This window comes from Eucyclogobius newberryi, unplaced genomic scaffold (genome assembly GCF_026437365.1).
Source record: "Eucyclogobius newberryi isolate DKJ021-1_F unplaced genomic scaffold, fEucNew1.0.hap1 SCAF_3, whole genome shotgun sequence".
Classification (NCBI taxonomy): Eukaryota; Metazoa; Chordata; class Actinopteri; order Gobiiformes; family Gobiidae; genus Eucyclogobius; species Eucyclogobius newberryi.
The window spans coordinates 5,923,940-5,943,891 of NW_027315945.1; the positions used below are offsets into that span (position 1 = coordinate 5,923,940).

Here is a 19,952-nt window from a genome sequence, read left to right on the forward strand (position 1 = left end):
ATCACTTGGGTTTGACTTTCTAGGTCAGCTGACTTAGGAGCTATTGAAGAGAATCCTTGATTTTTGACGAAAAATATTCCTTAAAGATCTATAAAGGGTTAAATTGAAAAAGTAAAAGGTGTGCGTTATACCAGGAGACCACAACTACTATAATCACTTGGGTTTGACTTTCTAGGTCAGCTGACTTAGGAGCTATTGAAGAGAATCCTTGATTTTTGACAAAAAAATATTCCTTAAAAATCAACAAAGGATCAATTTGAAAAAGTAAAAGGTGTGCGTGATACCTGGAGACTCAAACTACTATAATCACTTAGCGTTTACTATCTAGGTTCGCTCATTTAGGAGCTATTGAAAATAATCCTTGTTTTTTGACTAAAAATATTCTTTAAAAATCTACAACGGGTTAATTTTTTAGCCCAAAAGGACTATGACATCTGGGATTAGCAACTTGGATTCATGCTCAATGTTGTTTTTTTTTTTTTTTTTTTTTTTATAAATATGTTTATATTTTTTAAGATAACAAACGGTACTTTAGAGACGGTCCCTAACTGGCGTACAAAGCGGCACTTCAGCGCGCAGCTCCCTGTGTCGAGCTACTGCAGGCGGGGCACACTCAGAGGAAGCTCCCGCTCTAGTTGCGGAGGCGAATATCCAACGTCCAACGTGAAACTAACTTCACCGCGGTAAGATACGCAGCTTGACCCCACTTTGGGAACTACTCGGTAAGAATTGCACGTCTGTAAAGTAAAAATGTTGATGGTCTATTTCCAACAATTTAGAATAGCATGCTACAGACTTGGGATACATACAGGAAAAACTAGCATTGTTAAGCGGTCTAAAACAGCAACGTATTGTGTTACAATTAAACACAATTAATATTCAAACGCGAATGTCACAGCGTTATCTGTCGGTTTGATTCACGCTTGAGCGGAACCTCCTGCGCGTGCCTGTTGTGAAGCAGGAAAGGGAAGTATTTTGGTGAAACACACAACACACGGAGCTGCTACAAGTGTCTAGCTTTCAGACATGTGGATGTTCTTTTACCAACACTGATCGCACCGTGAGCGTGTGTAAGTTTTTTTTTTTTTTCGTTTTTGTGTCCAGTCAACATTTGGTTTTCGTCACTAAACCATTATATTTGAGCAAATTGGTTTAAGATCGACATTCTTTCGTCAAGATTTGCGAAAGTTAGCAATGAGATTCCAAATTTTGAACTAACCTCACTGTTTTCTGTACATATTTTAGCATTATTAATATGTTAATAGTCGTGTTTTCATCTCAAATTAACAACAACCTTGATCAACTTTTAACATAAGATATCAAATAATTTAGACTTACATTGAGATTCTCCTAATATAAGGCAACTAAGGCATCCTTTGCTAATTTTGAACCAACAAAAGGTACTTTTTATTCCAACTATAAATCGGCAGTTTGAAAACATAAGGTCCATATTCTTCTTCTAAAATAAAGAAGAAGAAACAAAACTATTAGTAAAATATTGGGTAAAAACTAGTATCTAGATGTGACAATACTAAACAAGTATTAAATAAGACACATTTTGACCTTTTCACTGTGGAAAATTATTATTATTTAATGTTGAAAATGACAATTCTTTATTTTATTCAAATTGTATTTTTTTAATGAACACCAGGTAACGGAGAGTATACCATATTTATTAACTTCTTAATTGCAGTTTTTGTTGGCAAGAGAGAGTGACAAGTTAATATAAAGGGATAAAGGAGAGAAGAATTAATAAAATAAATAAATAATACAAAAATATATATTATTGTTGTGTATTTGGTTGTAATGTTATGGTAATGTGTGAGTGTTCGTGTATGGATGTGAATGATATGAGTATGTCAATGTATTGGTAAATGGTTGAATGAGAAGTAATATAATAATGTAATGTTAAGGTAGATAGCAAATAAATCACTTTGATAATAATCACTACTATCACCATGCTTGCGCCTTGCTCAACCTGTCTGCCAGTGTGTCTGATCTGTTTGTAAGTGTAAGGGTCCTATGTGCTATTCATTACAATAGGCAAGGTTTCCTGGTAGGCTTGCTGACCAGGGATTATTGTCCCTCAACAACATGTCTGATCTTTGTGTGTGGTTGTGTTTTATGTCAATTAAATAAATTTTGTATTTGTATTCACATATGTATTGTTTTGTAAGAGATGTAACATCAACACAATCTTCATGGACAGTTGACTACACTACAAGATGATTCTATTAATCAATTTGACCCAGAATTAAAACGATTGCTTATATTCTTTCTTTTGTAGGCTGGTCCTGATGTTGACGTCTGTTACCTTAGAGGCGAACAATCCTTTTGCTGCCGGATCATGAGCTGCTCAAAACCCGACATCCTGTGGTCCCCGCACCACCCAGACCGCTATGTTATCTGTGACTCGGAGCTGGGTCTGTACCGGATTTCACCGGTGGGCAGCTCTGAGTCGAAGGCCAGTGCTCTCCCGCTGTCGGATGAAACCAGCGCCACGCTACTGGCCATCAACTCCGACACTCCTTACATGAAATGCGTGGCCTGGTACCCTAAACATGAACCTGAATGTTTGCTAGCCGTTGGCCAAGCTAACGGTAGAGTCGTTCTCACCAGCTTGGGACAAAGTCATAATTCGACGTGCAAAGAGCTTGTCGGGAAGGAATTTGTGCCTAAACACGCTAGACAATGCAATACATTAGCATGGAATCCTGTTGATAGTAACTTATTAGCGGCCGGCCTCGACAAGCACCGGGCAGACTTTTCAGTTCTTATCTGGGACATTAGTAGTAAGTATTCCCCTGAAGCAAGCGCAGCAACGGCAGAGAAAATCCGCTTATCGTCATTAGATCTAGATTCAAGCACAGTGGTGACCAAACCCTTTTACGAGTTAGGACAAAACGACGCGTGCCTGTCGCTCTGCTGGTTGTTGCGAGATCCCAAATTGCTCCTGGCCGGCATGCACAGAAACTTGGCCATTTTCGACCTTAGGAACACCAGCCAGAAGACGTTCGTGAACACCAAAGCCATCCAGGGCGTGACGGTAGACCCATACTTCACAGACAGAGTGGCGTCGTTCTTTGAAGGGCAGGTGGCCATATGGGACCTGAGGAAGTTTGAGAAGCCAGTGCTGACGCTGTCTGAGCAGCCTAAACCGCTCACTAAGGTAAGGTGGGGCCTCACTATTCTGTCTAATATACTCCCAGATTGTCCTCAGTGCATCAGATTTGTCTTTTTGAACAATCAAATGAGTACAAATGTAATAACTGGGCTAAAAGATGACTGTATGTTTACACAATCATGCCACACACTATCGCACCAGCCAAAAAATGCATAATGGAGTATGAAATGCAGTTACAAGTGTGAAAATAACAAATAATATCATATATAAGTCGCTCCGGAACATAAGTATATAAGTATAAATATAAGTATATGTATAAGTCGCACCCCGGCCAAAATTATGAAAAAAGGTGCGACTTATAGTGCGTAAAATACAGTATTTGAGCACCCTGCAATTTTCATCGTTGGTGCATTTCCGCTGTGAGAGACCGAATCTAAAAAGAAATCCGGAAATCACATTGTATGATTTTTAAATAATTATTTTGTATGCTATTGCTGCAAATAGATATTTAAACACCTGAGAAAATCAATGTTAATATTTGGTACAGAAGCCTTAGATTACAGAGGTCAAATGTCTCCTGTAGTTCTTGACCAGGTTTGCACACACTGCAGCAGGGATTTTGGCCCACTCCGTCACGTAGATCATCTCTAGATCTGTCAGGTTTCGGGGCTGTTGCTGAGCAACACAGAGTTTCAGCTCCCACCAAAGGTTTAGGTTTGGAGACTGGCTAGATTACTCCAGAACCTTGATATGCTTCTTATGGAGCCACTCCTTGGTTCTCCTGGCTGTGTGCATTAAAATCAAATGGAACACTTAAACATTTTCTACTCAATATTTCTCTCCTCTATTTTTAAAACGGTAATTTATTCGAGCAACAAATTGAAGCAAACAATTTTAGGGAACATTATGCCTGATGATGAAAATGTTTGAAATAGTTGAACCAACTCAAATTCAAGAACGGATATTTGCAATCTCTTTTCCAAATCTGTGTGAAATGTTGGAAAGAAAGTATATTTACTGTAGGTTTGAAACTCATGTTAAATTTGTCAGATGTAACTATGCATTGCTATGGTAACATTTTAAAACATATACAATGCTAATCAAAATATTGTAAAAAAAAATGGTGGCTTCATGCATTCAATATGACAATTGTCTGCCTTTTCATCTTTCTCTCAGGTGGCCTGGTGTCCCACACGCACCGGCCTGCTGGCCACCCTGACCCGGGACAGTAACATAATCCGTCTGTATGACATGCAGCACGCGCCCACGCCCATCGGAGACGAGACGGAGCCCACCATCATCGAGCGCAGTGTCCAACCATGCGACACCCAGATTGGAAGCTTCGCCTGGCACCTGTCCTCTCAGAACCGCATGGTGGTGGTGTCGGCTGCCAACCGAGCCATGACCGACTTCACCGTGTTCGAGCGCATCTCCCTGGCCTGGAGCTCCACCACGTCCCTGATGTGGGCGTGCGGGAGGCATCTGTACGAGTGCGTGGAGGAGGATGGGGCAGAGGGCACCATCGAGGCCGACATAGCTACCAGGATGAGGCAGAGGGCCCAGTCCAGGTATGGCCACGACACGGTGCAGGTGTGGAGGAACCATGTGCTTGCCGGGGGCAACGACCCTCAGCTCAAGTCCCTGTGGTACGACCTCTTCTATATCCTTTCATGTGGCACAGAGGTGTGAAATACTGTAAGCTTACACTACAGAGAGTTGGGAAGTGTACTTGATATATTAATAGTCTCAGAGTTATATTGGGAACTTGCAAGCACTCGTAAAAGTAGAGGAAACTGCAGAAAGCTGCAGCAAACAAGAAGTAGTTAAAAAAGCTAAATCAGCTGTTACGTTAAGCATGATGTCCACAGCAAAAGCTTTTCGTCATAAGATTTATGGATGTCACACTACAAAATGTGAATGATTTAAATGTCAAAAAGTCCTGATATACACTGCAGCTTGTCTTTGGTCATACCACAGTTCTAGGTTTCAACTTTGTCCTTGCCTCACTGTGAGACCTACGACCTACGTTTTGAGTCACGATCTGAAATCTTTAAACGCAGACAGACAAAATTGGTCAGTGGACACCTTGCTTAAGGTTTCCCACATTGCCTCATGATATAGAACTGTGAAATTAATTATGAAAATATGAATCCTAAATGTAGTAATTTTTCGAGGTTGACCACCTGTCCCGCTTTTGGTTGTCCCACCATTTGGGCTTCTGCACCGCGTCCTGCATATCTACCTTACGTCCTGCTTTCATTGATTTGATGAGTTCAGGCCACGCAGACTGTCTGCGTGTCAAGAAGGGGCTTTTAGTGCACATCCATGCGATAGATGGCATCATGTGTAATGGGACGTAGAAAGGACTTTGGGCGCACACACAGGACAGTAGCAACAACAAGGGGGCGAGGCATACTGTATGTCGTCAACTAAATGCCATTACCAACTGAATAAATTATTTCTAAATATTTCCAAAACCAAATGTATTGTTTCAGTACTAAACATCTGTTAAAGGAACCTTGTGACCTAAATGTGATTATTGATGCAACTTTGGTAGATCAGATGACAAAACTAAACTCTTGGGTGTCAAATCAGCTCTCATGGATTGATAACATAACTTTTATTGTGTCCAGAATGGGCAGAGGCATTGCATTGTCTTAGAGGTGTGAGCCGTATTGTCCACCCTCGGTCGTGACAGCAGTTGTCCAGTCTTTGTCTTGTCACAGCTAGAGTACTCTTCAGTCATTTGACGCCGCTCGCCTCCTGTACAGCTCGGCTTACACTGGCCCATTTACCCCTCAATCCACCCTTGCCTGTAACTCACTGAATCACACTATATATATATATATATACAGGTTGATTTTGTGTGTGTGCAGTGCAGACGTTTTAGAGGGAACAGTGATCACAACTATATATAAAATGTTATGAATTATATCCGTTTTCCCCTCTTCGACTAGTGAAGCTTGTTGAAGTCACAATGTCTTTTAGCGGCCTCACAGGCAATACTGGGCGTGAAGCTTGATTCTTCTTCTCCCACAGCTGCTCAGTCTGTGGCTGTGTTCAGAGGCCCGTTCATGCTCCGCTCTCCAACATGAGCGTTTAGAACCTGAGCGGACAGCAGCTTTTAGAGGCCTGTGCATACGCTCTGTGGACAACACTGCCCCAAACCAAGCTGAATAAACCTGTGTGGGAATCTTGGATGTTTGCAGGTTGTGCCTAACTGAGCATGTGCAGGGGAGAAGTGAAGCAACAGCAGCGCCAAGTTAAAAAAAAAAAAACTGAATTAAAAACTATGTCTTTGTTTGTAGCTAAGACTCTGTTCACATTTCTAATGATTAGATGTTAGTTAGAAATACAGGCAGTATTTTAATAACATAGAGCGCTAATTTGTGTATCGAATCGATCGGTGAAGTACGATAATTTAGTCTATTCAGCCGGATTTACAAGAAAACTGGTTTTACTCAATAGAAAAGGCCTATCCTGCGGCATTTTTTTCACGTTTTAGTGTAAGTGTTCTCCACTAAATGTTGATGATCACCCCAAGTCTGCTTGGCCATCCATAAGTTACCACACGCTACACCACACGCAGAGGGGACAGAGGGGAGTGAGAGGGGACAGAGGGGAGTGAGAGGGGACAGAGGGGAGTGAGAGGGGACAGAGGGGAGTGAGAGGGGACAGAGGGGAGTGAGAGGGGACAGAGGGGAGTGAGAGGGGACAGAGAGGAGTGAGAGGGGACAGAGAGGAGTGAGAGGGGACAGAGGGGAGTGAGAGGGGACAGAGAGGAGTGAGAGGGGACAGAGAGGAGTGAGAGGGGACAGAGGAGTGAGAGGGGACAGAGAGGAGTGAGAGGGGACAGAGAGGAGTGAGAGGGGACAGAGAGGAGTGAGAGGGGACAGAGAGGAGTGAGAGGGGACAGAGGAGTGAGAGGGGACAGAGGAGTGAGAGGGGACAGAGGAGTGAGAGGGGACAGAGGAGTGGAGAGAGGAGTGGAGAGAGGAGTGGAGAGAGGAGTGGAGAGAGGAGTGGAGAGAGGAGTGGAGAGAGGAGTGGAGAGAGGAGTGGAGAGAGGAGTGGAGAGAGGAGTGGGGAGAGGAGTGGGGAGAGGAGAGAGAGGGGACAGAGAGGAGTGAGAGGGGACAGGGGGGACAGGGAGGAGTGAGAGGAGTGAGAGGGGGGACAGGGGGGACAGAGAGGAGTGAGAGGGGACAGGGGGGACAGAGGGGACAGTGCCGCTGCTGCACGAGGGGTCAAGAGGGAGACTCTACATTACGTCTGACAGATTTTCATATCAATGAAAGTAACCAGTCGTCCTTGAATGTACTTTAAGTTTTATATCATATTAGTTAATAACATGGACATGTATGAAAAATATTGTAACGGTTCATCTGAAGAAGAAAAAACTTTAAACCCACTGAACACTGTAGTAGCCCTTGCTTATTAAATAATAATTCACTCTCTCTCTTTTTTGTACAGACCAAATGTAAAAGACAGTAGTCTATAGCCTATAGGCTTTAATTTTATGTATTTAATTATATCACATTGCATATGTACCTCCAAATCCCATGACCTGTCTACATCCTAGTCACAACCCTATTTTTCTATGGGACAAATGTGACACTTGATACGACATCTCTGGATAGTGGGTGAATTGGGTTGAGCCTCAAACTAAAAAACATCTGCTTTTTTGCTGTTTGCAGTATCTCTTTTTAACCACTGGGGCGTGCCACTGTTTCTCAGATAACATTTGTTTAAATGTTATTGTGTTGTTATTTAGCTTCAACTAAATTGTTTTATCAGCCAAAGTAGTCCTTAGTACATAAATAAAATGGCCATTTTATGTTACATGCACAACTTGCATTGTACTATCTCAGAATGTCATACAAAATACACATTTCCTATGTGAGTGTTACATATGAAGCAGTGTGCTGAGGATCTGGAGCTTAAACTACAGGGGAACAAGCAGACTGTGGTCTACTCCGGGATCCAGAACATTGTCAAAACCAGCTCCGGTAAGTAATCCTAATCCTTGTTTATTACCCGTAGTGCTTTTTAGTCACTTAATTTAAGATAAGATAAGATAAGATATTCCTTTATTGTCCCACATGGGGAAATTTCATTGGTGCAACGCAGGTAGATACAGAGGTAGATACAGAAGAACAGATCACTTATAGGAAGTCTGAAAAACACTTTCAGTAGAAGATCTCCTATAAATAAAAACTCCCATAGACAAATAAATAAATACATAAATACCATTGCATGTGATCACGACAGTAATTGCACATGAATATGTGTCACGACAACACATAGATTGCACATGAATTTCACAGTAATTGCACATGAATTGCACATGAATTCCAACAGTAATTGCACATATGACAGAATTGCACATGGTTAGGTCAGTATTGCGAGTGTTCAGGACTAACAGTCAGTTAGTCCAGTAAAGTGACTATTACAGTTATGTTGAATTTTATGTGTGAACACCCTGCAATTTTGCATGTTCTCCCATGTAGAAATTGTGGAGGGGTCTGAAATGTTCATCGTAAGTACATTTTCACTGTGAGAGAAAAAATAAAAAATAAATTTAATAATCCGGAAATCACATACAATGTATTAGTATGTTATTGCTGCAAATACGTATTTTAACATCTGCCAATCAGCCACTCTGGAGTGGCCTAGCCAGTCTCCAGACCTAAATCTAATAGAGAATCTTTGGAAGGAGCTGAAACTCTGTGCTGCTCAGTGACAGCCCTAAAACCTGACGGATCCAGAGATTTGTGTGGAGAAGTGGAGCAACATCCAACAACCTGCTGCAGTGTGTGCACACCTGGTCAAGAACTGCAGGAGACGTTTGGAACAGAAGCATTTGTTTACAATTACAGAGGTCAAATATTAACACTGATTTTCTCAGGTGTTCAAATACTTATTTGCAGCAATAACGTACCGGTACAAATAAATTATCAAAACAATTATGTGATTTATGGATTTTTTTGGGATTCTGTCCCTCACAGTGGAAATACACCTCCGATGGACATTTCAAACCCCTCCATCATTTCTAAGTGGGAGAATTTGCAAAATAGCTGGGTGTTCAAATACTTATTCTGCTCACTGTTAAACAAAAAATACATAACAGAAAAGAGCAGCATGCACACACAAAAAACTATGTGGAACAGTCTCTCTGACTGGAGAGTTTTCCTTTCACTTAAAGGCGCAATGGACGATTTTTCGGCAATTTGAGAACTCAGACGGAAGTGCACATGCCACTCCCCCGTGTGGACTGATACAACACACGTGCGTTTGTTTATTAGCGCGACGGATCGCATCGCATCTCTCGTCTAACATAGATTTCCGTCTTCTTCTGAGTCAGCTCGAACTGTCTTTCTCCGCCTTAATTTTGTCCCGTACACTGAGGGAACTATATTATGATAGATCAATGCGCTTGGACACGCGCAAACGGGGGACGAGCGGCACGCGGCTGCAGGTGAGCGGTAGGTGCGTTTTATGATTGATACGTGGCAGGACTAATCGCAGTCTACGCCACGAGGAAATAAGACTCAGATTTGGGCCAAAAAAATTGTCCATTCAACCTTTTAACAATTGTCATTTTGTGTTGCTCTTTCACAAAAAATGACAATAAAATGTATTTGAATTTGTGGTTGTGACGAAATGTGGACAAGTTCCTGGAGTATGAATACTTTTCCAAGCCACTGTATATACCAGTAACCAGAATCTTAGCTGGAGAATGAACCCTGATGCTGCATTGCAGTTTTACTGCCTTTAAAATGCAAAGGACAATGCATTCTTGTTTTTAGCGCTATTAACACTGAACACACTTTCCTCTCCTCTCAGGTATATCAGAGAGCCGCAGGGGCTGGAGCGGCTCAGAGCGGCAGGCAGACATGCCGTGTTTCCACAGTGAGGAGCGCAGTCTGGCCCTGAGGCTGTGTGGCTGGACGGGGCGGGGCTCAGATCAGGATGTGGAGACCCTCCTCAGGACCCTGGAGCAGGAGAGGGAGTGGGAGAGGGCAGCTGCTGTGGCCCTTTTCAACATGGACATTCGCAGAGCCATCCAGATCCTCAACAAGGGAGCCACTGCAGAGAAAGGTGAACACTAAAGGAGCCGCACGTCAAATTTGAGTCTCAGGGTGGTTGTCAGAAGTAGGCTTTTCCCGATTTGATTCTGAACTATTGATGGCAACTTCTAAATATATACCAAACTGCTGAGTGGCGGTTAGCTCTCTTGCCTCACAGGAAGTAGGTCCCAGGACTTCTTCTCCTGGGTGGTTTGAGGCCTTTCTGTGTGGAGTTTGCATGTTTCTCCTTGTGTCTTAATGGGTTTCCTCCTTCAACTCAAAACATGCGCAACGGGTAAAATCCAGCTAAATCTGCCTTTTTAGCCCCAGGGGAGGGACGGCCCGAGAAGAGCTTCTTGTAAACAATAATGTCTTGCCTCTCTTCATGTTTGTGGGATCAGTTTGTTGAGTCACAGCTCCAAAACCTCAAATCATCATTTTTTAACATGTTCTAATTAGGCCCGAGTACCAGCAGGGCGGAGGGCCTATTGCTCCCGCAACGCTGCCGAAGGCAGCGTTGCAACTGTCGGTACCTCGTCGCCCCTGGCAAGTACAGTGAACTAGCCCATGCCGAAGGCATGGATCATGCATACTTACTCCTGCTATGACAAAGAAATAGTCAACAATTAGTGACTGGGCGTAGCCCATTGACTCATTGACAACAGCAGCGCGAAGCGCTGCATTCCTCCAAAAACACTCCTGGCATCGTCCCGTACGCGAGAATCCATGCTGCAGGCATGGGCCATGCTTGTATCTGCTCAAATCAATGGAAGTCTATGGGGAGTGGGCGGGGCATCCCGACGGAATAGGGAGTGACAAGCGCGTAAGCGCTCGTAATGATGATTCCATCCCATGGCGGCATGGGGAAGGCTTAGAGCTTTCAAACGATGTATAATTTGTTGTTATAGTGGAAACGGCTATATTGTTTTTGCTAAAAATATTATTAGGCCCGAGCGCCACAAGCTGGCGAGAGGCCTATTAATCTCGTAAGGCCGTGCGAAGCACGGCTGCGAAAGTGCGCACGTAGTGCGCACGAAATCGAGCGCGAAGCGCTCGCCCACTTCCAAACACTCACTAACGCACTCCTCCACTCATGCACGCCCCGTGCATACTAATTAGTTGTAGGAAAATGGAACATTACCGTTGTAAACGGGCGAAGCCCGTGCAAAAGTTCGCACTAAACGAGCACTTTACATTGGGATGACGACCGCGAAGCGGTCGTCATCCCCATATAAAGCACTCATTTGCGCTAAGTAGCTCACGAATACGTTCCCCATCTCTTGCATGTTCCGTGCATATAAGCATGTAATGCAAAAATTGAACATTATTACTGTATAGAGGGCCAAAAACACAAAGTGGGCGGAGCCCACTCAAAATTATCGAAAGTACCCGTCAGTGACCAGGGACCCACACCATGAGGTAGGAAAGCGCGAGCGCTTTCCGAAAATGTATAGTTTATGATATTTGAAAAATGGGAAACATTGTTTTCGCATCGGAATATTATTCTTTCTTTCTTTCTTTCTTTCTTTCTTCTTCTCGGGACCAACCCCCCTATTTTTCACCCAGTGAACATTGACGAAAAGTCACAAAAATTTGCACACCTCTAAAAATCGTGCCTCTCTACATTCTGGCTATTTCCCTTTTCTAAAATAAAAAAAATTGGCGCGTCAGCGCCACCAAATGTACCAAAAATGCATTGAGAGATGGGAAATGACCCAAAAAAAATCTGATCGTAGAATCATGAAATTTGGCGCAGAGGTAGATGGTGACAAGAGAAGTAAAAAATATTATTACGGCAATGCCGTCCGCCCAACCAAATGTCGGCCATATTGCTTCAAAAATGGCTAAACATGACTTCGGAGTTTTTCCAAACGTCGTACTTTTACGAACTCCTCCCAGGGCGTTGGCCCTAAAAAGCTGAAATTTGGTGAAAATGCTACTGAGGAGTGGGACATCAAAAGTTATCCAAATTACATTGATACCTCTCACGGTCTCTGAGCGGCGAAGCCGCAAACTGTAGCTAGAATTTCAGAAATCTCCCATATTTAAAATTTCTGCCGTTTGCGCAGATAAAGTCCGAATTGCGTCAAATTAGAATCAGTTGTTAAACTCTTTGCCCTAAACCTACTTGAAGTGAAATAAATTCATTTGGCGCCACAGGGCCCCCTACAGATTTTATATGGAGGTTAAATGTTTAGTTTTGCGAAATTATATGAAATTTGACACACAACTCAATTTTAGCATCCCCATCAAAAAAGTCAATGACTCATGTCATAATTGTTATGGCGTTGCCGTAACGATGACCGAAACCTTTCATGTTTACACTTTAGACTTTCACAAACTCCTCCCAGGGCGTCAGCCCTATTAACCTGAAATTTGGTGAGACTCATCTTCAAGACCATCAAAAGTTATCCACATTTTCATTCAAAGAGTCACGGTGTCTGTGCGGCAAAGCCGCACATTTTGCCAAGAATTCAAAATAAAATAGCTTTTTGATGGTAAAACAGAGGGGAGAAGATGTGACAGCGTCACAGATTCAGCAGTAGGCGTAATAAAAGGACAATTGGGGCGTGTTAGCGCCCCCTCCTCTTGCGGCGTGGCGGCGGCGTAGCGAGGGCTGATCATTGCCGCTTGCGGCTATATTTATTTTTATTATTATTTTTCTTGTTCTTCTTCAGCGCTTTGATCTCTAATTTGACCCCCTGAACATGCTCAAAAACTCACCAAACTTTGCCCAAAATTCAGAATCGGCGAAAAATTAGATTTTTTTCTGGGCCATTTTTTTTTTCGTTAAAAAATGGCGCGACAGCGCCACCGACAAAAGTCAAAATACATTGCGCCTATGGGAGACGCCCCGAGGTCAACTTTGGCGTAAAGCTACGAAATTCGGGACACGCATTCCTCTCGTGAGGACAAAGAAAAAGAATCATTGTGGCCACGCCCCCAGACTTACCCTATGGCCGCCATCTTCCTTTGAAAATGAAAACACGCTGTGTTAGCCATTTTGTTCACGTCAAACTTTGACGAACTCCTCCTAGGGCGTTTTGCCCACCAACTTCAAAATTGGCGTACGTCCTCTGGACAAGTGGGGCATCTAAAGTTATCCAATTTTTGGAGATACCTTCTACGGTCTGTGTGCGGCGCAGCCGCAAAGTTGGACAACTTATTTTGGAATATTGCAGGTCTAAAAATTGCTCCCATTTGATCAAAACCAGTCCGATTATGACCAAATTTGAATCAGTTGTTCAACTTTCTAGTTTGGACCAGTTTATGATGACAAAATTTAAATGGGCGCGATAGCGCCCCCTACAGAGTGACCTTTAAATGAACATTGAAGGTCAAAAATTAGTTTTACCAAAATGTTCTAAACTTTACCCAAAATTCTATTTTGGCGTCCCTATCAAAAAAGCCAATCAGACAAATGCCTTAATTTTTACGGCGTAGTCGTAGCGATGACATAAACTTCCCATGTTATCCCTATGGGAATACCGCTAAATCTCTCGAATATCAACATTTTTCTGTTTCACACTTTAACGAACTCCTCCTAGTGCGTTTTGCCCACCAACCCCTAAATCGGTGTACGTCCTCTAGACAAGTGGGGCATCTAAAGTTATCCACATTTTAAGGATAGCTTTTACGGTCTCTGTGCGACGGAGCCGCAAACGTTTCCCAGAATTCTGACTATTTGGCCTTCAGAGTGGCCTATAAACAATAGAGTTTTTCCAAATGACATGATATTTTGAACAAAATTCTAATTTGCCATCCTGATCATGAAAGTATGAGAGCCAAAGTCATATTTTGTACGGCGTAACCGTAGCGATGACAGAAACATCCCATGTTATCCTTATGGGAAAATCGTTGAATCGCTCAAATCACCACATTTTTACGCTTCACACTTTAACGAACTCCTCCTAGGGCGATTGTCCGATCAAGTTCATATTTGGAGAATATCATCTACACAAGCGGGGCATCAAAACGTATCCATATTTTGATTCTAAGTGCTACGGTCTCTGTGTAGCGGACCCGCAAATATATGTCAGAAATGGGAAAACAGCGAAATCTCTAAAATGACCACATTTTTACGCTTCACACTTTAACGAACTCCTCCCAGGGCGATTGCCCGATCAAGCTCATATTTGGGGAAAATCATCTACACAAACGGGGCATCAAAAGTTATCCATATTTTGATTTTAAGTGGTACGGTCTCTGTGCCGTGGAGCTGCAAATATACTGTCACAAATGGGAAAAACGCCAAATCCTTGAAATGTTCACATTTACGCTTCACACTTTAACAAACTCCTCCTAGTGCGTTTGGCCCACCGATCTCAAAATCGGTGTACCTCCTCTATACAAGTGGGGCATCAAAAGTTATTCAAATTTTATGGATAACATTTACGGTCTCTGTGCAGCTGAGCCGCAAACTTTTCGCAGAATTTGGACTATTTGGCCTTCAGAGTGGCCTATAAACAAGAGTTTTTCCAAATGACATGACATTTTGCACACAATTCTCATTTGCCATCCCCAAAATAAAAGTATGGGAGCCAAAGTCATATTTGGTAAAGCGTAGCCGTAGCGATGACAGAAACATCCCATGTTATCCCTATGGGGAAACCGCAAAATCTCTAAAATGACCACATTTTTACACTTCACACTTTAACAAACTCCTCCTAGGGCGATTATCCGATCAAGTTCATATTTGGGGAGAATCATCTACACAAGCGGGGCATCAAAAGTTATCCATATTTTTATTCCAAGTGTCACGGTCTCTGTGCGCTGGAGCTGCACATTTGACCGATATTTGTCTTCATTTGCACTGGTTAAGCACAGCATTGTACATGTCCAATGTGTCACTGTCTTAGTTCTTAGACAATTGCGTTAGCGCCATCTCTGTAAAATGCAGAGAGCAGAGTCGGAAGGCCGGCGGCCCGCGAGGGCCGTTGGATGCCGCTTGCGGCTTTAATTTTTATTGTTCTTCTTCAGCGCTTTGAACTCTAATTTGACCCCCTGAACATGCTCAAAAACTCACCAAACTTTGCCCAAAATTCAGAATCGGCAAAAAATTTTGTTTTTTCTGGGCCATTTTTTTTTTCGGTAAAAAATGGCGCGACAGCGCCACCGACAAAAGTCAAAATACATTGCGCCTATGGGAGACGCCCCGAGGTCAACTTTGTCGTAAAGCTAAGAAATTTGGGACACGCATTCCTCTCGTGAGGACAAAAAAAAAAAATCATTGTGGCCACGCCCCCAGACTTACCCTATGGCCGCCATCTTCCTTTGAAAATGAAAACACGCTGTGTTAGCCATTTTGTTCACGTCAAACTTTGACGAACTCCTCCTAGGGCGTTTTGCCCACCGACTTCAAAATCGGCGGACGTCCTCTGGACAAGTGGGGCATCTAAAGTTATCCAATTTTATGAGATACCTTTTTCGGTCTGTGTGCGGCGCAGCCGCAAAGTTGGACAACTTATTTATTAAATTGCTCCCATTTGATCAAAACGAGTCCGATTAGGACAAAATTTGAATCAGTTGTTAAACTTTCTAGTTTGGACCAGTTTATGATGACAAAATTGAAATGGGCGCGATAGCGCCCCCTACAGAGTGACCTTTAAATTAACATTGAAGGTCAAAAATTAGTTTTACCAAAATGTTCTAAACTTTACCCAAAATTCTATTTTGGCGTCCCGATCAAAAAAGCCAATCAGACAAATGCCTTATTTTTTACGGCGTAGTCGTAGCGATGACAGAAACCTCCAATGTTAACCCTATGGGAAAACCGCAAAATCTCTCAAATATCCACATTTTTATGTTTCACACTTTAACGAACTCCTCCTAGTGCGTTTTGCCCATGAACCTCAAAATCGGTGTACGTCGTCTAGACAAGTGGGGCATCTAAATTTATCAAAATTTTAAGGATAACTTTTATGGTCTCTGTGCGACGGAGCCGCAAACGTTTCCCAGAATTCTGACTATTTGGCCTTCAGAGTGGCCTATAAACAATAGAGTTTTTCCAAATGACATGATATTTTGAACAAAATTCTAATTTGCCATCCTGATCATAAAAGTATGAGAGCCAAAGTCATATTTTGTACGGCGTAACCGAAGCGTTGACAGAAACATCCCATGTTATCCTTATGGGAAAATTGTAGAATCGCTCAAATCACCACATTTTTGCGCTTCACACTTTAACAAACTCCTCCTAGGGCGATTGCCCGATCAAGCCCATATTTGGGGAAAATCATCTACACAAGCGGGGCATCAAAACTTATCCATATTTTGATTCTAAGTGCTACGGTCTCTGTGTGGCGGACCCGCAAATATATGTCAGAAATGGGAAAACAGCGAAATCTCTGAAATGTTCACATTTACGCTTCACACTTTAACAAACTCCTCCTAGTGCGTTTGGCCCACCGATCTCAAAATCGGTGTACGTCCTCTAGACAAGTGGGGCATCTAAAGTTATTCAAATTTTATTGGATAACATTTACGGTCTCTGTGCAGCTGAGCCGCAAACTTTTCGCAGAATTTGGACTATTTGGCCTTCAGAGTGGCCTATAAACAAGAGTTTTTCCAAATGACATGACATTTTGAACAAAATTCTAATTTGCCATCCCGATCATAAAAGTATGAGAGCCAAAGTCATATTTTGTACGGCGTAACCGTAGCGATGACAGAAACATCCCATGTTATCCTTATGGGAAAATTGTAGAATCGCTCAAATCACCACATTTTTACGCTTCATACTTTAACGAACTCCTCCTAGGGCGATTGTCCGATCAAACTCATATTTGGGGAAAATCATCTACACAAACGGGGCATCAAAATTTATCCATATTTTGATTTTAAGTACTACGGTCTCTGTGCGGTAGAGCCGCAAATATATGTCACAAATGGGAAAAACGCCAAATCCTTGAAATGTTCACATTTACGCTTCACACTTTAATGAACTCCTCTGTGGGCAATAGCTCGATCAAGCTCATATTTTGGGAAAATAATCTACACAAGCGGGGCATCAAAAGTTATCCATATTTTTATTCCAAGTGTCACGGTCTCTGTGCGCTGGAGCTGCACATTTGACCGACATTTGTGTTCATTTGCACTGGTTAAGCACAGCATTGAACATGTCCAATGTGTCGCTGTCTTAGTTCTTAGACAATTGCGTTAGCGCCATCTCTGTAAAATGCAGAGAGCAGAGTCGGAAGGCCGGCGGCCCGCGAGGGCCGTTGGATGCCGCTTGCGGCTTTAATTTTACAATTGTTGCCTGTGATGAACTTTACAACAGCCAATCAGAGCAGCCAGCACAAGCCTCCGTTGTTTAGTGACCAGTGTGGGACAAGTTGAATTGTAATACTATCTACTACTGTCTCACAACTAGTAATATATTATATTACTAGTTGTGAGAAGGGAGAGACACACGGCCTGACATCTGCTAAACAGAGGAGATGTTTAGCTCTTTGGGAATCATTTAAATTCAAAGTCTAATTGGTTCAGACACATTTTAGTGTTTGTAATATGACTAAATCAGGGAACTTGTGTTGGTTTATTTGGTTATTAGAATGAGAGCAGAACAGCAGGAGAAGACAGACTTTAGATTTAGACCAGGGGTGTCCAAACTTTTTTCACCAAGGGCCGCATTTTGAAACTTAAACGGGGCAGAGGGCCACAAACAACTTGACAATGTCGAATTTGTTGAATGACAAAGTGAATCATTTGAAATTTTGCATTTGATGTAATTGCGATGAGCCTCCACACCTTTTTAATTATACCTAGAACATTAATATTAGGTTGGTATAACATCAATATACCTGAATTTTCCCAATTTCACAGTGAAAAGTACTAGTTTATGTTGTTTGGACCGACATAGCAGGAAGCTGGAGGGCCAACAAAAATTTATCTGAGGGCTGCATTTGGCCCCCGGGCCCTAGTTTGGACATGCCTGACTTAGACCAATGAATGGAATCAAAAACATACTAATAAATTATTAAAAAATCATGCAATGTGTTTTTGATGTTCGAGATATATTACCAACACCAAATGCTCATGTCAGCTCAAATTTGACCTTTTTGAAACCACATTTAGAACAAGTTACAATAGTTGCTCCATAACTTCAAATATGCCCCCCTTAGTCATCATCATGCACTTCTGGAATAGCTGATGAAATTGTACAAGAATGTTATTTTGACGCAGCCGTGGCCTTGTTAAACGGATGCAAGTCCCGTGTTTACTGGTGTCATGTCAGAGGAAAATTCCAGCAGATTAGGTCAGGCTGGGATTCCTGAGTACGAGCGATAATGGACTGACTCATTGGGGAAAAGGTGTGTCGACATCGCACCTTCGCCGCCTCAGCTCGGCATCAGCTTAAGATCGAGTGTTTGGATTGCGTTTGTGAGAGTTTGGGTCAACGTGTTCCCGAAATGACAGCTGCATGAAAAGTGTTTTGGCAACTTCAACAGTAATAATCAGTTAAACTCTTTCCCCATTTTAAAGAGACTAATGGTTTCAGTGATGGTGTTTTGGGGAACGAAAACTCACAAGTCCTGAAGTGATGTTATAGTTTTGAACTTTTAGGTGGCCCGTGGTTGCAGTGGAATTGGAAATGCATTAAAAACTTTCATAACATATTAACTAACGTAGAAAATATAAATGTAACAATCTGTATGGGAAATTAGAACCTGATTCATAGAAAATGTATAAACAAGCCCCTAGGAAAAATACCAACCATAATATGGGGTTTGGAGTGATGGAATTAGTTGCTATAACGACAATTATCATTTACAATATATAGATCTTTTCAGAAGATTACAGATATCATGTTTTCTTGCTGCTAAACACTGATAACACATTTTAAACATAAGGCACACAAATATAGATGTTGACAAAGTGACTCTTCGAGTTTTGTTTTCAGGATGGTAAATATACAAAATATAGGATCATTAAATTCCAATGTACCCGTGCTAACCAAACATGACTCTTGTCTTCAGAATCTAATCTAACATTTTACAACTTTTACTTTTACTGGCTGGACTGAACAGGATAAGAGCAAAGACAAATTCCCCTTGTGTCTTCTGAATTCATCTACTGTACTTTATTATTTTTTTAAATGCCAAGTTATCTTTCACAACATTGATTTAACATTACTGGTATTCATTAAAAATACTTTCAGTAATTTCTGCAGAAAATAGTACTTTAATTTAACTTAATTTAACAGCATTTAGTTGTATTGGAGGAATATTTGACCAGGTGTATCTGTACTTTTACTCAAGTGATGAAATGCAGTACTTTGCTCACCTATGGATGTGACATAAGTGCCCATAGACTCGCTTAGAAAAAATATTGATGCCAAATATTGGCTACATTTTCAATGTATGTCTGCAATCTGAAAAACATTTAAAACGAAATCCAATACAACTCACTTTTTCTATCTTTTGAATGTGTAAAAGTCCTCATTGATGTTATTAATAGGAAACTGGACCTAAGGGATGGTTCCTTCTAATAGTAATGCTTTATCTATTGACCATTTAAAAATAAAGTATATATAAACATTCTAAATTCAAGAATGGAGATAAAAGTCAGGTGGATTCTAATGTGATTTCAGTAGAGAAAATACCAGGAGAGAAAATATCACGAAATATTAAAATCCAGGTGGTTTTGTCAAAGTTAAAGCACTCATACATGAGACTGGTATCAGAGCCTGGTGAGGGCATTTCTGTCATTATTTGTTAATATAATAAAATATTATAATGGGCACTAAATACTATACA

At 41.8% G+C, this 19,952-nt stretch overlaps 1 protein-coding gene across 1 annotated transcript in view; it reads left to right on the forward strand.

The window, feature by feature from the left end:
* Positions 1-995: 995 nt before the first annotated feature.
* Positions 996-19,952, forward strand: part of mios (missing oocyte, meiosis regulator, homolog (Drosophila)) — a 35,283-nt gene continuing 16,326 nt past the window's right edge. Inside the window, exons 1-5 of the mRNA XM_072460372.1 lie at positions 996-1,070; positions 2,288-3,169; positions 4,301-4,784; positions 8,035-8,133; positions 9,971-10,225. Of these exons, the coding sequence (XP_072316473.1) occupies positions 2,348-3,169; positions 4,301-4,784; positions 8,035-8,133; positions 9,971-10,225 (1,660 nt within the window). The 5' untranslated portion in view covers positions 996-1,070; positions 2,288-2,347. The remainder of the gene's footprint in view (positions 1,071-2,287; positions 3,170-4,300; positions 4,785-8,034; positions 8,134-9,970; positions 10,226-19,952) is intronic.